Source organism: Hylobates moloch, unplaced genomic scaffold (genome assembly GCF_009828535.3).
Source record: "Hylobates moloch isolate HMO894 unplaced genomic scaffold, HMol_V3 SCAFFOLD_3, whole genome shotgun sequence".
Classification (NCBI taxonomy): Eukaryota; Metazoa; Chordata; class Mammalia; order Primates; family Hylobatidae; genus Hylobates; species Hylobates moloch.
This window is the reverse complement of record NW_026652278.1, coordinates 119609046-119628241: the sequence shown is the minus strand read 5'-3', so window position 1 is coordinate 119628241 and position 19196 is coordinate 119609046. Positions and strand designations below refer to the sequence as shown.

The 19196-nt window shown below is 37.8% G+C and overlaps 1 protein-coding gene across 1 annotated transcript in view; it reads right to left on the bottom strand.

The window, feature by feature from the left end:
- The window catches only part of SLC25A31 (solute carrier family 25 member 31), a 46728-nt gene extending 28395 nt beyond the window's left edge, over positions 1-18333 (bottom strand). The window contains exons 1-2 of the mRNA XM_032147099.2: positions 17930-18333; positions 4244-4371 (exon numbers count right to left, since the gene is read on the bottom strand). Coding sequence (XP_032002990.1) covers positions 4244-4371; positions 17930-18161 — 360 coding nt within the window. The 5' untranslated portion in view covers positions 18162-18333. The remainder of the gene's footprint in view (positions 1-4243; positions 4372-17929) is intronic.
- Between the last annotated feature and the right edge of the window lie 863 nt (positions 18334-19196).

Below are 19196 nucleotides of genomic sequence, written 5' to 3'. Positions count from 1 at the left end.
CATGTATGGTTTTGTTTTCCTATTTTCATTCAGTTGTCTATCTTGCATCTTATTAAGATTCTTTAAGATAATTATTTTGAATTATTTCATAGGCAATTTGTATATCTCCATTTGTTTGGGGTCTGTTATTAGAGCATTATTAGTTTCCTTTGGTGACGCCGTGGTTGCCTGAGTCTTTGTTATCCATGTAGCCTTGTATTGGTGTCTGGATATCTGAAAGACCAAACTTTTCTTGCAGTCTTAGAAAATTGGTTTTGGCAAGTTAAAATCTTCTCCTGCTAGGTCTTTGGACTGATAGGACTGCTATATAGATGGCAGTTCAGTGGGGTTGGATCCAAGTCACATGGCTGCTGCTGGGTCCACAGTGCAGAATGGAGTTGGTGGGTCTCTAACCAAAAACTGTAGTGAGCACATATCCTATCTAGATCCTGGGTGAATTGGACTGCCTCAAGGACCTTGGTCTGCGAGTTGGTGCTAGGATGAGGGCCTGCATCATATTTCATTGATGGTAGGCCTGTTACTAGGTGTGTTGATGGGTGTGGTTTCCTCCCAACTCTGGAACCACTTCCGTTAGATGATGGGGTAGGTCCCTGGGAAGTGAGTACTGACTTGGTCCACGGCTGACAGGGGCTGGAACCAAGTCACAGGGTTGTTTTAGGACTGTTGAGACTGAGCTCTTTAGGCTTGTCTCTGGGGTCACGTACAGATGAGCCTTCTGGTGGGTTGCTGGGTGAGCAGGCATGCTCTCAGGTTGCAAATGAGAAGGGCACGAGCTGATTTATAGGACTGTTTCAAGATCTACAAGGGACTGAGGTGAGTAACTCAGCTGGGAGAGTTTGTGTTAACATTGTGATTTATGGTAAACACCTGCTTGTCTATGCCTGGGGTTTTGGACTAAGCTGTATGAGTTTGATCTCTGGAAGGGGACCAGAAACTGTGTAGCTAAGGTCAGTCACATTCCACGCCTATGATACTGATCCCAAAGAAAAACCCTGGACACCAAGGCTTAGGTAAGCTCACTGTGGCAACACATCATGTGCTGTCGTATGTTCTCGGGAAGTAAGTATTCTGTCTATATGATTCACTAGGACAGGACAACTATAAACTTGCACCTGGTTTCTCTAGGTGACTTCCCTGCATGCCTTTTTTCCTTTGATTTTAATTGGAGTACCTTTGCTTTAATAAACCACAGTATAACAGATTTTCTAAGTTCTATATGTCCTTCCAGTCACTGACCCTGAGGATAGTTTTGGAGACCCTGACGCTGTGGAACTAACAATCTGAGTCAAGGGAAATTCCAATTATTAGAGCTGTCAGCTTAAGAGGCCAGAAATATTTTTACTGAATGCCTGTCATAAAAGCAAGGTACTATGCTATGCACTTCACAAGTAATCTCATCTAAACCTCATAATAAAACTATGAGATAGGTATTATTATGCCCAAATTTTAGATGAGGAAAACTAGGGATCAGAGAAGTAAACTGACTTTTAAAACCTCATACAGTCACAAAGAGAATAAAATACCCAGGAATACAGCTAATCAGGGAGGTGAAAGATCTCTATCTGATATCTTCTCTGATTTCTATGAGCAGTGTTTTGTAATTCTCATCTTTCACCTCCGGAGGTGACACAAACAAATGGAAAAATATCCCATGCTCATGGACAGGAATAATTAATATCATTAAAATGGTCATATTTCCCAAAGCAATTTACAGATTCAATGCTATTCCTATCAAACTACCAATGACATTCTTCACAGAACTAGAAAAAACTGTTTAAAAATTTATATGTAACCAAAAAAGAGCCCGAATAGCCGAACGAAAATAACAAAGCTAGAGGTATCATGTTACCCAATTTCAAACTATAGAACTGGGCTAAAGTAACCAGAACAGCATGGTACTAAGACAAAAACAGGCACATAGGCCAATGGAACAGAGTAGAGAGCTCAGAAATAAAACTGCACACCTACAGTCATCTAACCTTTGACAAAGCTGACAAAAACAAGCAATGAGGAAAGGACTCCTTATTCAATAAATAGTGGTAGGATAACTGGCTAGCCATATACAGAAGATTAAAGCTGGACTCCTTCCTTACACCATATATAAAAACCAACTCAAGATGGATTAAAGACTTAAATGTAAAACCCAAAACTATAAAAACCCTGGAAGACAACCCAGGCAATATCATCCTTGACATAGGAATGGGCAAAGATTTCATGAAAAAGACACCAAAAGCAATTGCAACAAAAGCAAAAATTGACAAATAGGATCTACTTAAACTTAAGAGCTTCTGCACAGCAAAAGAAACTATCAACAGAGTAAACAGACAACCTACAGAATGGGAGAAAATATTTGCAAAGTGACAAAGGTCTACTATCTAGCATCTACAAGGAACTTAAATTTGCAACAGAAAAACAGCCCCATTAAAAAGTGGGCAAAGGACATGAACAGACACTCTTGAAAAAAAGACATACATGTGGCCAACAACCATATGGAAAAGGCTCAGTATCACTGATCATTAGAAAAATGCAAATCAAAACCACAATGTGATACTGTCTCATGGTCAAAATGGCTACTATTCAAAAGTCAAAAAATAACAGATGCTGGCGAGGTTGTGGAGAAAAGGGAACACTTATATACTGTTGGTGGGAGTATAAATTAGTTGGACCATTGTGGAAAGCAGTATAGTGATTCCTCAAAGAGCTAAAAACAGAGGTATCATTACTGGGTATATACCCAGAGTAACATAAATCATTCTACTATAAAGACATATGTATGTGAATGTTCATTGTAGCACTACTCACAATAGCAAAAACCTGGAATCAACCTAAGTGCCCATAATGGCAGACTGGATAAAGAAAACGTGGTACATACATAACATGCAATACTATGCAGCCATAAAAAAGTACAAAATCATGTCTTTTGTGCGAACGTGAACAGAGCTGGAGGCTATTATCCTTAGCAAACTAATGCAGGAACAGAAAACCAAATACTGCATGTTCTCACTTGTAAGTGGGAGCTAAATGATGAGAACTTATGAATACAAAGAAGGAAAAAACAGACATTGGGATCTACTTGAGGGTGGGGGGTGGGAGGATGCAGAGATGCAGGAAAAATAACTATTGGGTGCTAGGCTTAATACTTGAGTGATGAAATTATCTGTATAAAAAACCCCTGTGACACGAGTTTACCTATAAAGCAAAACTTCACATGTACCCCCCAAACCTAAAATAAAAGTAAAAAAACCTCATGTAGCTAAATAAGATCCAAATCTAAACCTTCCAATTCTAAGTCTAGGGAATTTTCTTGGTTACCTTTCTACCTGCGCCCCCTCGCCCTGCCCCACCACCCTGGCCAAAGTACAGGGCAAAACATTCAATGAACAACTGTTAATAAAACTGTGAAAAAAGGGAATACAGAGCATAAAAGGAAATTTAAAGAGGCAGCAACAATGAAATGTTCCACAAAGACTTGCTTTTAAAAAACCTCCTAAGACAGCTTGGTTGGCTGAGGCAGGAGTGGGAGATGAGGCGTGATAGGGAGAAAAAGAGAAAAGATGAGGGGGAAGAGAGATTTTGTAAGAGTGAGGGGAAGATCTTGGGAGTAATGTAGGTAGTATAGTGTATTGGATACAACAAAACAAATAGAAATCAGAATAAATAACATGTAGTTTATATGAGTAGGAAATTTTGAAATTGAGATTTTGTAACCAAGGGAGTAATTACTTGGAAAAAAGAAGTATCCTTGCAATAAAAAGAATTCTCTAGTTTAAATTTATCATTTTCCAGTTTTGCTCCATTTGGACTTCCTATACACTTCAATCTCAGCTAAATATATCTTTATTCTCAAAGAAGAAATAATTTACTTCTTCAGGATATAAATTACCTCAGTAATAGGAACTACGTACTTGTTGATTTCTTTCTGCGCTTAAAATAAGCAGACAAAATGCCGTGTTTCCCCAGTGCAAAACAGTGATAAGATGAAATTACATTAAGTATAATACTTATTCAAAAAATACTGCCTTGGGACAAAAGATCCTTTATGATTTTTGTAACAATACACACATTATTTTTTCCCACTACTTGAGCACATCCTCCCCAAATAAAACATCACAGTTAAGACAAATCTAACCATTTTAAAGAAAATTTTAGAGATAGTGAAATATATTTACATTGGATGGGAAATTTATATTGGATGGAAAATTTCTATATTGGAAGGAAAAAGTAAAAAAAAATATATAATTACCTGTTTTTCTTTATTAACTCCAGACATGAATAGCTGCTTGTATTTGTCCTTAAAAGCAAAGTTTAGAGCTTGTGTTGGAAAATACCGAATAACATTTGCCAAATTGCCACGCCAAAAACTGAAGAAACCTATAGAAGGAAACATACAAATACATAAACTTACATTGTATTATTAAACAATTGCCATAGTTTTAGCAAATTTAGCTATACGAACTGTCTAAAACATACCCTTTCTTATGAGAAAAATAAAGTTTTCTAAAATGCGTGTCTCCACTGAAAAATAAAAAGGCAGTGTTAACTCTATTGCACCCCATTCCATTTTTTAAAAAATTTCAAATAAAGAGCTTTGAATACCTAAAACGGAAAGTATATTAGTTGAATATAGGGCTCTTTACTAGTAGAAAAACAGAGCTCAGTTGTATTTGTCAGAGGCTAGTAACCCTTAGGCTTATTCCCAAATCCTGATGTACAACACCTATGGTGGTAAGGCTGTTACAAATGAGTATGATAGAATAAATCCACTTACTGATTTGTACACATACTTATGAGAATGAGAACACGATAAAAGAATCTAATGTGCCCTTATCTTTATGATCTGGAACCATTTTGAATGGGTGTTAAAATTTATCCAGAAAAGGGATCCATCTCAATTCCAGGCAGATTCTAGAGAACTGAGGGAGAGATGGGAATTCTCCAGGGACTGACCAACCCATGTAATTCATTGTGTACCCCTTAAAATTCAGAACTATCCTTATGATATAGAGCTGCCCTAGAGCATGGCAGGCTAGCTCTGCAATAGCCTTGGTTGTTTTCACTAGATTACAAATTGTAAAATGCTTTGGCCTTGCTGTTCTGAACAGGATACCTCTAGCACCAGTTTGGAGAACATCCAGAATCAGTCTTTTAAAAATAAAGATTCAAAAGAAAATAATCTCAGTTAACTGGGCTAGTGCTCAGAATTGAACAAAGTTAGATAAGTACATAGAGGGAAAGATACTTATTTGTTAAATACGTAACATTAACCCTGTGGGAAAAAAATAAAGAATCTTGGTGAACCCAAGGCTGGATATAAAGTGATTACACAAAGACAATTCAGAAGCATATTTAATGGCAAAGAAATAATCTTCTCAGTACTCATAGCTGACTCCATCTTTACTAGGGTATTCAACATGTGATGGTAACAACTACTACTTACTGAGCATTCGCTATATGAACCAGTCACTGGCAAAGAATTTACATGTATATCATTTAATCAATTATGCTTATTATGTAGGTTCTCCAACAGCACCCATTTTAAGTATGTACAAAGTGAAACTTTAAAAAGTTCAAAAACTAGGCTAGGTGCAGTGGCTCACGCCTGTAATTCCAGCACTTTGGGAGGCCAAATTGGGAGGACTGCTTGAGCTCAAGAATTCAAGATCAGCCTGGGCAAAATTGTGAAACCGCATCTCTACAAAAAATTAAAAAAATAAATTAGCCGTGTGCAGTGGCATGTGCCTGTAGTTCCAACTACTCAGGAGGCTGAAGTAGGAGGATTTCTTGAGCTGAGGACGTAGAGGCTGCAGTGAGCTATGATCACACAACTGCAATCCAGCATGGGTGACAGAATAAGAACCTGTCTTTAAAAAAAAAAAAAAAAAGAAAAGAAAAGAAAAAAGAAAAACTGCCTGAGGATTACTAGCCAACCAAGACTTAAAATCAGGCTTTCTGTATGATTCCAAAACTCTACTCTAGGCTTGGATTTCTGGAGAAACAAATCACAGAAAAGTTCTAAAATTATAATAGATGAAGCTTTATTAAAAAAAGAAACTGCTGCAACAATTTTTGAACAGGAAGATAATTAAAAAGTTCACAAATACATGGAAATTAAACAACATGCTCTTAACAACCAATGGGTCAAAGAAGAAATGAAGAGGAAACTTAAATCCTGGGATAAAATGGAAACACAACATACCAACACTCATAAATGCATCAAAAGCAGTTAAGAGAGAAGTTTATAGCAATAAATGCATATGTATAAAGAAGAAAGATCTCAAATAACCTAAGTTTATACCACAAGGAGCTAGAAAAAAAAAACAAACTAAGTCCAAAGTTAGAAGAAGGAGAGAAATAATAAAAATTAGTGTTACCAAAATGCCAAGGGTTTAGTCTAGGTTCTGCTGCTCATTGCACAGAAAGCCAATCACAGAGATGATGAGTACTGCCAGGGAAGAAGGCTTTTTTGGGTGCTGTGTCTGAGGAGAACAGATGAATCTCAAATCCACCTCTTTCACGCACTAAAATCAGGAGTTTATATAGCAGAAAAGAAATGTAACTATGTGTGGGAAAGCAAGAATTAGGGAGGAATAAGAAGAAGGACTTGGTCAACAGGTTATCAATCAGGCAGTCATGACAGGCAAGGGGTTAGTGTGTCAATGTTCAGATGTGGTGATCTGGTAAGTTTCAGTTCCTTGATACTATGGCCCAAAGGTTGGTTTCCTGAGAAAGGAACTCAGATATGACAAATACGAGTTTTTCAAGTTTTAAGACTGAGAAGGTCAATTCCTTGGTTTATTGATGAGAAACAATAAACATCAGTTCCATGGGCCAATTGAGCCGGTTTCAATGGCAGAAATAAATGAAATAGAGACTATAAAAATAATAGAAAAATATCAAGCAAACTAAGAGTTTATTTTTTTGAGATCCAGAGCTGGTTGGTATTTTATTAGAAGAAGATAAACAAAATTGACAAACCTCTAGCTAGACTTAAGAAAAAAAGAGAGGAGACTCAAGTAAGTAAAATTATAAGTGAAAGAAGCAACATTACCACTAATACTACAGTAATACAAAGAGTCGTAAGAGATTACTATGAACAATTATATACCAAGAAATGAAATAACATATATGAAATTGATAAATTTCTAGAAACATATAATCTACCAAGTCTGAATCATGAATAAATTTCTGAACAGACCAACAATGATTGAATCAGTAATCAGAAACTTAACAATAAAGAAAAGCCCAGGATCTGATGATTTCACAGCTGAATTCTACTAAATTCATTTTACAAGGCCAACATTACCCCAGTACCAAAGCCAACCAAAATACTACAAGAAAAGAAAATTACAGGCCAATATTCCAATGAACAAACATGCAAAAGTCCTCAACAAAATACTACCAAATTGAATTCAATATAATGATAAAAGGATCATTCACCACGATCAAGTGGGATTTATGCCTGGGATGCAAGGATGGCTCAACATGCACAAATTGGTAAATGTGATATACCACATTAACAGAATGAAGGACACAAATCATATGAGCATCTCAAAAAATGCTGAAGAAGCATTTGACAGAATTTATCTTTATGTAATAAAAACTCTCAACAAATTAGGTATAGAAGCAATGTACTATAACATAATAAAGGCCATATGTGACAAGCTCACAGATAATATCATACTCAGTGGAGAAAAGTTGAAAACTTTCCTCTGAGATCAGGAATAAGACAAAGGGATCCATTCTTGCACTTTTATTCAATATAGTACCTTAAGTTCTAGCCGGAGTGATTAGGAATAAAAAAAAGTATCCAAATTAAAAAGAAGTTAAACTGTCTCCGTTTGCAGATGACATGATCTTACATACAGAAAACCCTAAATATGCCAACAAACTATTAGACTAATAATTCAGTAAAGTTTTAGGATATAAAATCAACACAGAAAAATCAATCACATTTCTGTATACTAACAATGAACTACCTGAAAAAGTAATAAAACAGTATCATTCACAATAGCATAAACGAAACATTAGGAATAAATTTAACCAAAGAGGTGAAAGATCTGTACGCCAAAAAGTTTAAAAAACTGATGAAAGAAACTGAAGAGATCTCCAGGCATTTGGAGTACCCACTCACCTAGATGAGCAGCCTGAGCCACCCTACCCTTTCTGTGCAGAGATTGTGGTACAGTAGGGCCCTCTCTGCTCCATACACAGGCAGATCTCCAGGCATTCAAAGAACCTGCTCACCTGCATTGGCAGCCTGAGTCACCCCACCCTTCCTTTGCAGAGATCTGTGTGGAGGGGGCCTTCTCAGCTTCACACTCAGGCAGGCAGAGTACCTACTTGCCATGATCAGCAGCCTGAGCTGCCCCATCCTTCCTGTGCAGACATTGTGGTGAAGTGGGGCTGTCTTGCTCCACAACCAGGCAGATTTCCAGGCATTCTGACCATCTGCTCTCCTGAATCATCAGCCTGGCCCATCCTTTCTCCCAGCAAATAGGGGTCAAGTACATATGTAGCTGTGTTTGCCTCAGTTGACTCAGCTGTACATGCAATCTACTGGCCTGTAGGTTGGATCCTATAGCCTAATATAAAACCTGCTGACATATGTGCATAGGGCTATAGAAGCAAAGTCAAAAGCCCCTGTCCAACATTGTCTACAGTTACACCCCCAAGGGCTATAGAGCAAAGTCAAAAGCCCCTACCCAACACTGTCTACAGTTATACCCCCAAGTAAGGAGGGGGAAAGAGAAAAGAAAAAACCCCAATAATGTTACGTAGAAAAAGAAAAAAAATCCTACCTGCATTAAAATGACTACAAAAATTGGAAGCACTAGTGTCTCCAGCTGAGAAGGAATAGGGCAAGAAATCAGGCACCACAAAAAATGTGAATGTAATAACAACACCAAAGGATCACACTAGCTGTCAAGCAATGGTTCCTAGCCAAACTGGAAACTCAGAAATGACTACGAATTCAAAGCATGAATCGCAAGAAAGCTCAATAAGATCCAAAAGAAGGTTGAAGATAGGCACAAACTTCTAAAGTAATCTGGGAAATGAAAGAAGAGATAAACATCTTCAAAAGAAATCAATGAGATCTTATGGAATTGAAAAGCTTACTTAAGAAATTTCAAAATACAATTAAAAAAATTATCAATTGACTGGACCAAGCAGAAGAAAGAAATGCAGAGCTTGACGACTGGTCCTTTTAACTAACCCAGTTAGACAAAAATACAGAAAAAAGAATTTTAATAAATGAACAAAGTCTTTGAGAAATATAAGATTATGTAAAGCAGCCAAACCTATAAGTTACTGGCATTCCTGAAACAGAAAAAGAAAAAGTAAACTATCCAAAAAACATATTTGAGGAAATAATTCAAGAAAATTTCCCTAATCTTTCTCCAGATACAAGAAATCCAGAGAACAGCTGTGAGATACTGTACAAAATGAACATCACCAAGGCATATAGTCACCAGAATGTCCAAGGTCAACACTAAAGAAAAAATCTTAAAGAGAGCTAAAGGAAAAGGTCAGATCATGTACAAAGAGAAACCCATCAAGCTAACAGTAGCCTTCTCAGCAGAAACATTACAAGCCAGGAGAGAATGGGGGACTATTTTCAGCATTCTTAAAGAAAAATTCAAACTAAGAATTTCATATCACACGAAACTAAATTTTATACACGAAGAAGAGATAAAATCTTTTCCAGGCAAGCAAGTGCTAAGAGAATTTAGTTACCACCAGACCAGGTTGACAAGCAATCCTTAAGGGAGCTCTACACATGGAAATGAAAGAAAAATACCTGCTACCACAAAAACACTATTAAGAACATAGCCAAGAGACCCTATAAAGCAACCACACAATATAAAATATGAAGAAACCAGCTAACGAATTCACAATATGATCAAAACCTCATATATCAAATATTAACCTTCAATGTAAACCTCTAACCACCCCATTTAAAAGGTACAGAGTGACAAGTTGGATAAAAAACAAGATGCATCTGTCTGCTGTCTTCAAGAGACCAATCTCACATGTAATGACACCCACAGGCTCAAAGTAAAGGGTTGGAAAAGGATCATGCAAATAAAACACAAAAAAGAGCAGGGGTCATTATTCTTATATGAGATATAACAGAGTTTAAACCAGCAAAAATAAAAAGGACAAAGATGTGCATCACATAATGAAAAAGGGTTCAATTCAACAAGAAGATTTAACTATCCTAAATATATACATACCCAACATTTGGACCACCCAGATTTATAAAACAAGTACTTCTACACTTACAAAAAGACTTAGCCAGTCACACAATAAGAGTGGGGTACTTCAACATCCCACCAACAGCATTAGACCACTAAGGCAGAAAATGAACATAGAAATTCTAGACTTAAATTCCACACTTGACTATTCGAACCTAATAGACATCTATAGAATACTCCACCCATCAACCAGAGAATTACATTCTTCTCTTCTACACATGGAACATATTCCAAGATTGACCACATGCTAAGCCATAAAGCAAGTCTCCATAAATACAAAAAAATTGAAATTATATCAACCACACTCTCAGACCACAACAGAACAAAAACAGAAGTCAATATCAAAAAGATCTCTCAAAAGCACAAATTATATGGAAATTAAACAATTTGGGCCAGGCGTGGTGGCTCACACCTATAATCCTAGCACTTTGGGAGGCTGAGCCAGGTAGATTGCCTGAGCTTAATTTGAGACCAGCCTGGGCAACACAGTGAAAGCCCATCTCTACTGAAATACAAAAAATTAGCTGGGTGTGGTGGTGCACGTCTGTAGTCTCAGCTACTCAGGAGGCTGAGGAATGAGAATTGCTTGAATCCGGAGTGGGAATCGCTTGACCCTGGGAGGCCAAGGCTGCAGTGAGCTGTGATGGTGCCACCACACTCCAGCCTGGGAAACAGAGTGAGACCCTCTCCTAAAAAGAAAATTGAGATCAGCTGTTTAAAGGAAAAAACTAATAAACTGGTTTTTGAAGGCTATTTTACACATGGCTTTTTAACTATTAATGGCCACTTTGGAAATGGCTAATTCAGCTGACTGGTATATTATGGGTTTCAGACTAGGAGTTATTAGTTATAATTCTGTAATTATGATTATATTTCTGAGGATATAAAAAATGAGTATAATATATAATAGCACAAGCCAGGCATGGTGGCTCATGCCTGTAATCCCAATGACTTGGAAGGCTGAAGACGGATGACTGCTTGAGGCCAGAAGTTTGAGACCAGCCTGGGTAACACAGTGAGACTCTATCTCTAAAAAAACAAACCCCAAACAAACTTAGCTGCCATGGTGGCATGTGCCTGTGCTCCCTGCTACTGAGGAGGCTGAGGTGGGAGTTCTTGAACACCAAAACTCCAGGCTGCAGTTAAGTCGCGATTGTGCCCTGCAGTCCAGCCTGGGCGATGGAGCAGGACCCTATCTAAAAGAAAAAAAAAAGAGTAGTACAAAGGTTTGTAACTTTGATTAGTGTACTGAACATGAACAGAAGGTTTTAATGATAAAGACATCTGGAAACTAACATGAGACCATGATGACAGAGTGTCAGATTTATGACTAAAGAGGTTTGCTAGAGTTGGCTGAAGAATGTGTTCCTTTGAGAAAAATTGTATTTGCATGAATAAAACATTTGCATCAAAAGAAATGTCAATATCTCAGTGAAAATTTACAAACAAATCCCTAGAAGTCTAACAGGAAAACTGTTAAAGTAGTATAGCAGCCAATTCTTAATGGGTTATGTCAGAAAAAATATAAAATCTCACATACATAAAATAGTTTTACATAGACGTCACAGAATTCTTGAATTCCCTGAAGCTCCAGGTGTCAGGTTAAGAACTCTTGTTTTAACCTCTTTTCCCATAGATCACACTAAAACATCTTATTCTTATTTCCTTCTTTGCCTCTGCTGTACCTTGCTGTTAGAAACTCCAATGTCCCTGCTAAGAGTACAACACAGGAGGAGCCCCTAAGTAAAATTCTGAATACATTGTCTAACTATTTTTGGGAGTCAGGTTTCAGCATTTTAATTCAACTCTACTTAGATATGCTATGCACTACATAGGTTCCAGTTCCCTTGGATAGATTACAAAAATCTACTCTATGTGTAATGCAAGTTTATCCCAAATTATTTCATTTACAAATGAACATCTGGAGTACATGTTTATAAATTCAAGAACACACACAAACACATTAGTTACAATCACTTGAGCACTATGGTATAGACACATGTTGAATATTTTACATGTATTGTCTTCTTTAATCCTCACAACTACCGTATCAGATAGGTATAGTTATTATACCAGTATATCACTGAGGAAACTGGGGCTGAGAAAGGTTAAATAAAAACTGTTCAAAGTTACAAGGTATGGGAAAGGCTGAGACTTGGTTCTAGGTCCATTTGACTCCAGGTCTAGAGTTATTGCACTTCTATTGCCTCTATATAAAAATTCATTCTGGATAAAACAGTATTTTTTGGTTAGAATAAAACAAGGTTAAAGCAGAAGTGATACAATGGCAGGAACGTTTTGACTCTCTAGTCATACAGAATAAATGGATGGTTTCTTAATATATATCACAAAATTGGTAGAGAAAAATATAGTGATGGTGACCTCTTTCTCCATTAAAAGTAAAATAAATAAATAAAAGTTTAAAAGTTTCTGATCTAATTCCTAAGAAAAAAATTTCTTCAAAATTTAAGAAGGATGAGAAAAACCTGCTCTGAACCTAATTTTGAACAAATAAAATAAGAATTGAAATAAAAGTGACAGGAAAAAGTTACTGGGCCATTTATTGGCTGGCCTTGCCAAGAACAAGAATGTTAGGCATGTTTGGATATACAGTCTAAACCAACGTTGTTTTTTTTTTTTTTGCAGAGAAGGTTCAACATGTTTTGATGATATGCCTATCAATTAAAAAAAAAGTCTGCATGACTTCCAAATAGTATACATTAATAAATTATATACCTTTGCAACTATATCATATTATATACATCTGTAAAACATACTCAAAATATAAATCAAAGAATGAGATAAAGATTTTTCATTTAAAAACTTTTATTTGGTACCTCCTCCACAGCAGACATTTTGTGCCTACTGGGGACAGCATTAGGAACAATGTTCCTGATCTTACGGAGCTTACATCTTAAGAGGGAGGGACCAGGGAGATAGGTAGCAAATAACTATGTCTGTTAGCAATAAAAAACTGTAAAGAAAAAAACAATATATGAAGATTGGGAATAATAAAAGGCTATTTAGATAGGGTTGTTAGGGAAACTTGAATGTTAGATGATATTAGAGCAAAGTTAAACATTTATTTAAAAGATGAAAAATAATGTTTTCAAGTATCTTGCTAATTATGATGTTTTCACACCATCATTTGCTATTATCTCAAGGCACTGTTAGGGTGAGGTTCATTTTTAAGAACAGTATATAGGAATCTATATTTCAAATAGTCTTCTTGTCTCAGGTCCAATTAGACTGTCATTGTTTCTACACTGACTGTCACGTGAATGATGAAATAATATGCCATTTCTTGGAGTAAATGGCATCAGCTATGTCTTTCTCTTGTGGTTCATCATTTGATATTGGTGTTACTCTTGATTTGGTTTTCACGGCAGAATCTTTTTCAAAGTTTTGTCCATGTTTTGAGGATTTAGTTAAAACCTGATAATAGAATTTATAAATCCAGTTAATTGGGCAAACATAAACAATAATATATTATTGAGGAAGGGTGCTTGTCATTCCCTCTACCCTGTGTAACTCCCACTCTTTTTTTCAGGATCCCTTAATGTCCTGTGATATGTAACTGACACTGGGCCCAAGCATAGGTGATAATACCAATTTATATATTAAATATCAGTAAAATTTATTTTTGTATTTTACTTAAAGTACATATAAATAAAATACCTAGTATTTTCTTCCCATACCCCAAAATAGCATCTTCAAGATGGACCCTAGGATATTAAAAAACCTTACTGTTCTAAGTCTTCAGAAAAATGGGTTTGGGAAAAGCTTAGATGAAAGCTGATAAACTCATGACACAGAACTCCTAAAAGAGAAGAGTTTGGATAGGCTTGTAAAAATGAGACTGTATGGATCTTTTTTTGAGACAGTCTTGCTCTGTACCCAGGCTGGAGTGTAGTGGCACGATCTTGGCTCACTGAAGCCTGTGCTTCCCAGGTTCAAGTGATTCTTGTGTTTCAGCTTCCCAGGTAGCTGGGACTATAGGCGTGCGCCACCATGCCCAGCTAATTTTTGTATTTTTAGTAGAGACAGGGTTTCACCATGTTGGCGAGGCTGGTCTTGAACTCCTGGCCTCAAGTGATCTGCCCACCTCTGCCTCCCAAAGTGCTGGGATTACAGGCATGAGCCACCACACCCAGAAGATCAGTTCTTTAAAAGGCTACATTTACAATATACTAATAAGACAGTTCCTTTGATTAAACACCTATTTACATATGCATATTTTGCTCAGTGAAAAACCAAAATGTTAACTGTGGTGACTTTAGCAGTGATATTACTTTTTGCTTCTTTATATTTTCTAATTTTCTACAATAATTATGCATTATTTGCATAATAAAGGTTTAAACAGTGTTAAATAAAAGTACACATACAAAGTTGGAAGGTGATAAAACCAACTAAATAATATAATAAATCTTTAAGAACAAAGTAAGGATAAATCCAGAAGTTTCATAAGCCAAGAAAAGCTTATAAAAAGTGTCAAAAACACTCAAAGTGATATTTAAAGCTATATTCAAGGCAAGAATGCAGAGATCTATCCTTGTAATGGAAAGAAAGCAGAGATAAGGTAAGAAACTAGAGAGCATCTAGTTGTGCATTCTGTGTTCATGTCTCTTTCTCCAGCTCATTTCACACGGCCTAAAGAAACGAAAAGTTGTGAATAAAATTAGAGAAAACATAAAAACAATCTTCAGGACACGTAAGATGTGCATGTGTCCTGACTTTCAAAAAAGAAAGAGAAGGCAAATTGCAAGAAATTTATGTTTTAAAATAAGGAAGTTGGTAGGTCATGACCATACCAAAAATATAATAGTCAAGCTTGCCTCTACTTATAACGATTCAGTTGTAATTAACCGCATATTGACATTTTGAAATACATCAAATAAATATGTGTACAAGTATACATACAATCATCATAGATTCAATAGCTACAAATACAGATGATACAGGTTGGGCATCACTAATCCAAAAATCCAAAATTCTCCAAAATCTGAAACTTTTTGAGCACTGACATGATGGGCAAAGGAAATGCTTATTAGAGCATTTTGGATTTTAGATTAGGGATGCTCATGTGGTAAATATAATGAGAATATTCTAAAATCTGAAAAAATAAAAAATTCCACAACTTTTGGTTCCAAGCTTTTCGGATACTCAACCTGTATAAATGATGACCAAATACTATAAGCAGAGTTGCTGACATGAGTTTCTGCAATGATGAACAACCCTTAGTAAACTTCTGAACAGAAGAAAGTACAATCTTTTCTTCTACTTCCTTATATGGTAGCTGCATTACTGGAATCAGTGTATACTAAAATCATGACCCAGACCATGTGTGTTTATAAGTAAATCAGAGTTAAGTTATTTCTAGGCTTAGAGAATCATAAACAGGTTTCACTGCTACACGAAAATCGAAGGGGAGATCTAAAAGTCATTCAGGTTGTGGGATAAATCTTCATCATGGATATAGCAGCAGGACGTTTAACATTCCTGGCCCTTGCCTTTCATACCATTGTAATGTAGGTTTACACCCCTCTATCTTTGTGCTAAATAAAAAAAATTGCCCCACAAGTTTCCAAAATTGCCTCTAGATGGCAATAGTATCCTTGTTGTAAATTACTGATCTCTTAGCATAGGATACACCATGGTATATCATAAAGCTTTATATATAATAGAAAACATCTTCAAGTTCTACTTATGATCCTCTCATCTTGGAACTTAAAGCAGGGACCAGGATACATTTGAGAATGATATCAACTTACAAGGGCCATATTGAATACGTTTAGGTTTAAATATTGTGAAAAACATTAAAAATATGAAATAAATTAGCACTAGTCAGCCCTATCTGACCAGAATACTTCATTTTACCTGACAAAATATTTGAAGCAGAAAAGCTAGTAATAGAGAGGCCCCTACTTCTCTTCAGAAGTCTTAGAATATAAACGAAGAAGAGACTTTTCCTTGCTTTTCCTGAAAAAATCTTGCGGGAAATGAGAAGCTTGCTTTAATTAAATGAATGAGTGGAGAGAGGCAAACTATGAAAGACCTGAGCTTAGCTCCCAGATGATGCATTAAGTTTCTACCCCTCACCCCATATACTCCACGCCACAGGTCTGGAAGAGTTGTAACCACATCCCTAGCATTCCTAGGGTACAAGGTGCTTTCTTAAATGGGACAGTATCTGGCCCTAGAACAGGACTAAAAGAAAGGTCTGCACTGGAGTTGAAGCCACTTCATTTCTTGAGAATACACATAAGTAAGTCTATTTCTTTTTAAAAGATCATACAGATTTTTCTATTGAATCCAACTATATGGGTGGATTATATAAAATATCTGATAAACTTATCCCTTTAGCTAACTTGGGAGCCATTTTGCAGCAATGGTTCACAAAGCACTTTCGTTATTTCTTTAAATCATTCCAATATTAATAGAAAAAATCCATGATGAACAAAAATGAAATTTTAAATAAGGACAGCACTTGATGCAAAAAGAAAAACTGGTAATACCGATCCCATCTTTATTTTAAACTTGTATATATTGTGTTCGTTATTAATTTTTTTGCATGACTTGATTTTTAAAAGATTGCATTAAAATAGTTTAAAGTTTTTTTTTTCTGTTTTTAGGAGTGGAGGTTTAATAGAAAAAATAAAGAGGAAGGAGAATAGCTCTCTCTCTAGTGAAAGAGAGGGGCTTCGGAAACGGAAGGACCCTAAAGTTTTGTTTTTTTGAGACAGGGTCTCACTCCATCCAGGCTGGAGTGCAGTGGCGCGATCTGGGCTCCCTGAAACCCCCGCATCGGGGTCCCCCAAGTTGCTGGGACTGCAGGCGTGCGCCACCACGCCCGGCTAATTTTTGTATATTTAGTAGAGACTGGGTTTCGCCATGTTAGCCAGGGTCGTCTAGAACTCCTGAGCTCGAGCTCAAGTGATCCGCCCGCCTCGGCCTTCCAAAGTGCTAGGATTATAGGCGTGAGCCACCGCGCCTGCCTTAAAATACTTTTTATCTTGATGACTGAGGGTTGGGTTTTGTTTTTGTTTGTTTGTTTTCTTTTTTGTTTTTTTTTTTAGCGCCCCCTTGAATTTTGGGCAGAACGAAGTGCCCCCTTGGTCTTCAGTAGAATAAGCAGAACCTCTTTTCACTAATAGGTTTCAGAGTTCTGGGAAGCCCTAGTGCTCCCATATTTGTACTTCTCTTAGACATAGTATTTCAACAAATATACATATAGATTTTGACACAAGTTCTCGCTCTGTCGCCCATGCTGGAGCACAGTGGGGTGATTATACCAACAAATATTTAAGCAACTTGTAGCACTAGTTATAGCAGAGTGCCTAATGGCATCTCCCTCAATCCTGGGAGGTAAACCACTTGCCTTCTGGACCTGGCACAGGTGCACAAGGTGTAAATCGCACTGCAGCAGATTTAGAGAAAGAAAAGGCAGTGGTCTCCCCGGTACCAGGACTTGGTCAGGACCAACGCGGCCCTGGGAAAGCAGAGCCTGTTAGGTTGAGAAACTAAATTCTGGAAGGGTAAGAAGCAAATTCATCACCGACAGCTGTAGCCGTGGTTGTGGGGCCCACAATCATGCCCCTCCCAGCCACCCCTCTTCTCTGGGAAGCTGACGGGGGCGCCGGGAGAGGCTCATGGGGCAGCCTGCTTTTACGCACCCTGCTCGCGAGGAATCCGCACCAGGCAGTCCACCATGCCTTTGTACCGCGCCTCGGGGCTGATCTGCTTCGACGACGCCTGCACCTGCAGCAGCAGCTTCACTCGCTCGATGGGCGCCACCGCTGTCTTGGACACAGCTGCCGCGACTCCGCCGGCCAGAAGGTCCTTCCCGAAGGACGAGGCGTCAAACAGCCGCTTTTCTGCCTTCTTCTTCGCAGGCTCACGATGCATGATGGAGAAGGATATAAAAACCGGCAGCAGTGGCTAAAAATGAGTACGGGAGTGACGATGAAGGGAGGCGGAAAACCGCTGTAGCATCGTCCTGGCGAGAAAGTGGCTCTTGGGACGCTGGGAGAGCGCCGCGCCGGCGTGGGGCGTGTGGAAAAGCTGCGCAGGCGCTCCAACGGCCTCCAGCCACCAGGCGCCTGACACGTGACGCCTGACACGTGACTCCTGACACGTGGCTCCCGGATGCGCGGTGACGGCAGCAATGTGAGATTATCAGAATTTAGTTTTAGTTCCTAGTGTTACCCTCTTTGCTTTCTTAATCGCTTTGATCCGTTACGTTTTCTTTGACCAGAGATGGTTCCTTTGACCTTTCTTGGCATCTTAAAAAAAGACAGTCTTATCTTTTGTGTGATTCAAGTGATGTTCCCCTTAAATTGCACCCTATGTGCCTGTTAATGCTTCAAATTCCCTTGGAAATTGCTTTAATCCGTTCCTTTAATTAAGCAGGGATCCTTTGTCTAGTCACTTTCTGTGTCGTTTTGATGATTGTGCCCCCATAGCATAATACATGTTCCTCTTTTTCATATTGTATTTAAATTGATAATATCCAGAGCAGTGGTTCTCAATCCAGACTGCACATTCAAGGGGATGAGGGGTGTTTTGTTTTGTTTTTCAAATTGATGTTTGGGATTAGGCCCTGCACATTACATCAGAACGTCTAGAAGTGAGGCCTGGCATCAGTATTTAAATTCTCCAGGTAATTATAATGTTTGAAGTAATTCTAATTCTAGGGTTGAGGGCCAATGACCTATCTAGAAGAGTAGTTCACAAACTTTTCGATTGCAGGACCCCTCTTTTTCACTCTGAAAAATTATTGAAGGCCAGGTACCAGTAATCCCAAAACTTTGGGCCAAGTCCAGCCTGGGCAACATAGTGAGACCCCTCCTTTACAAAAAAAAAAAATAGCTGGGCGTAGCTGCACAAGCCTGTAGTCCTAAGTATAGCTACTTAGGAGGCTGAGACGGGAGAATTGCTTGA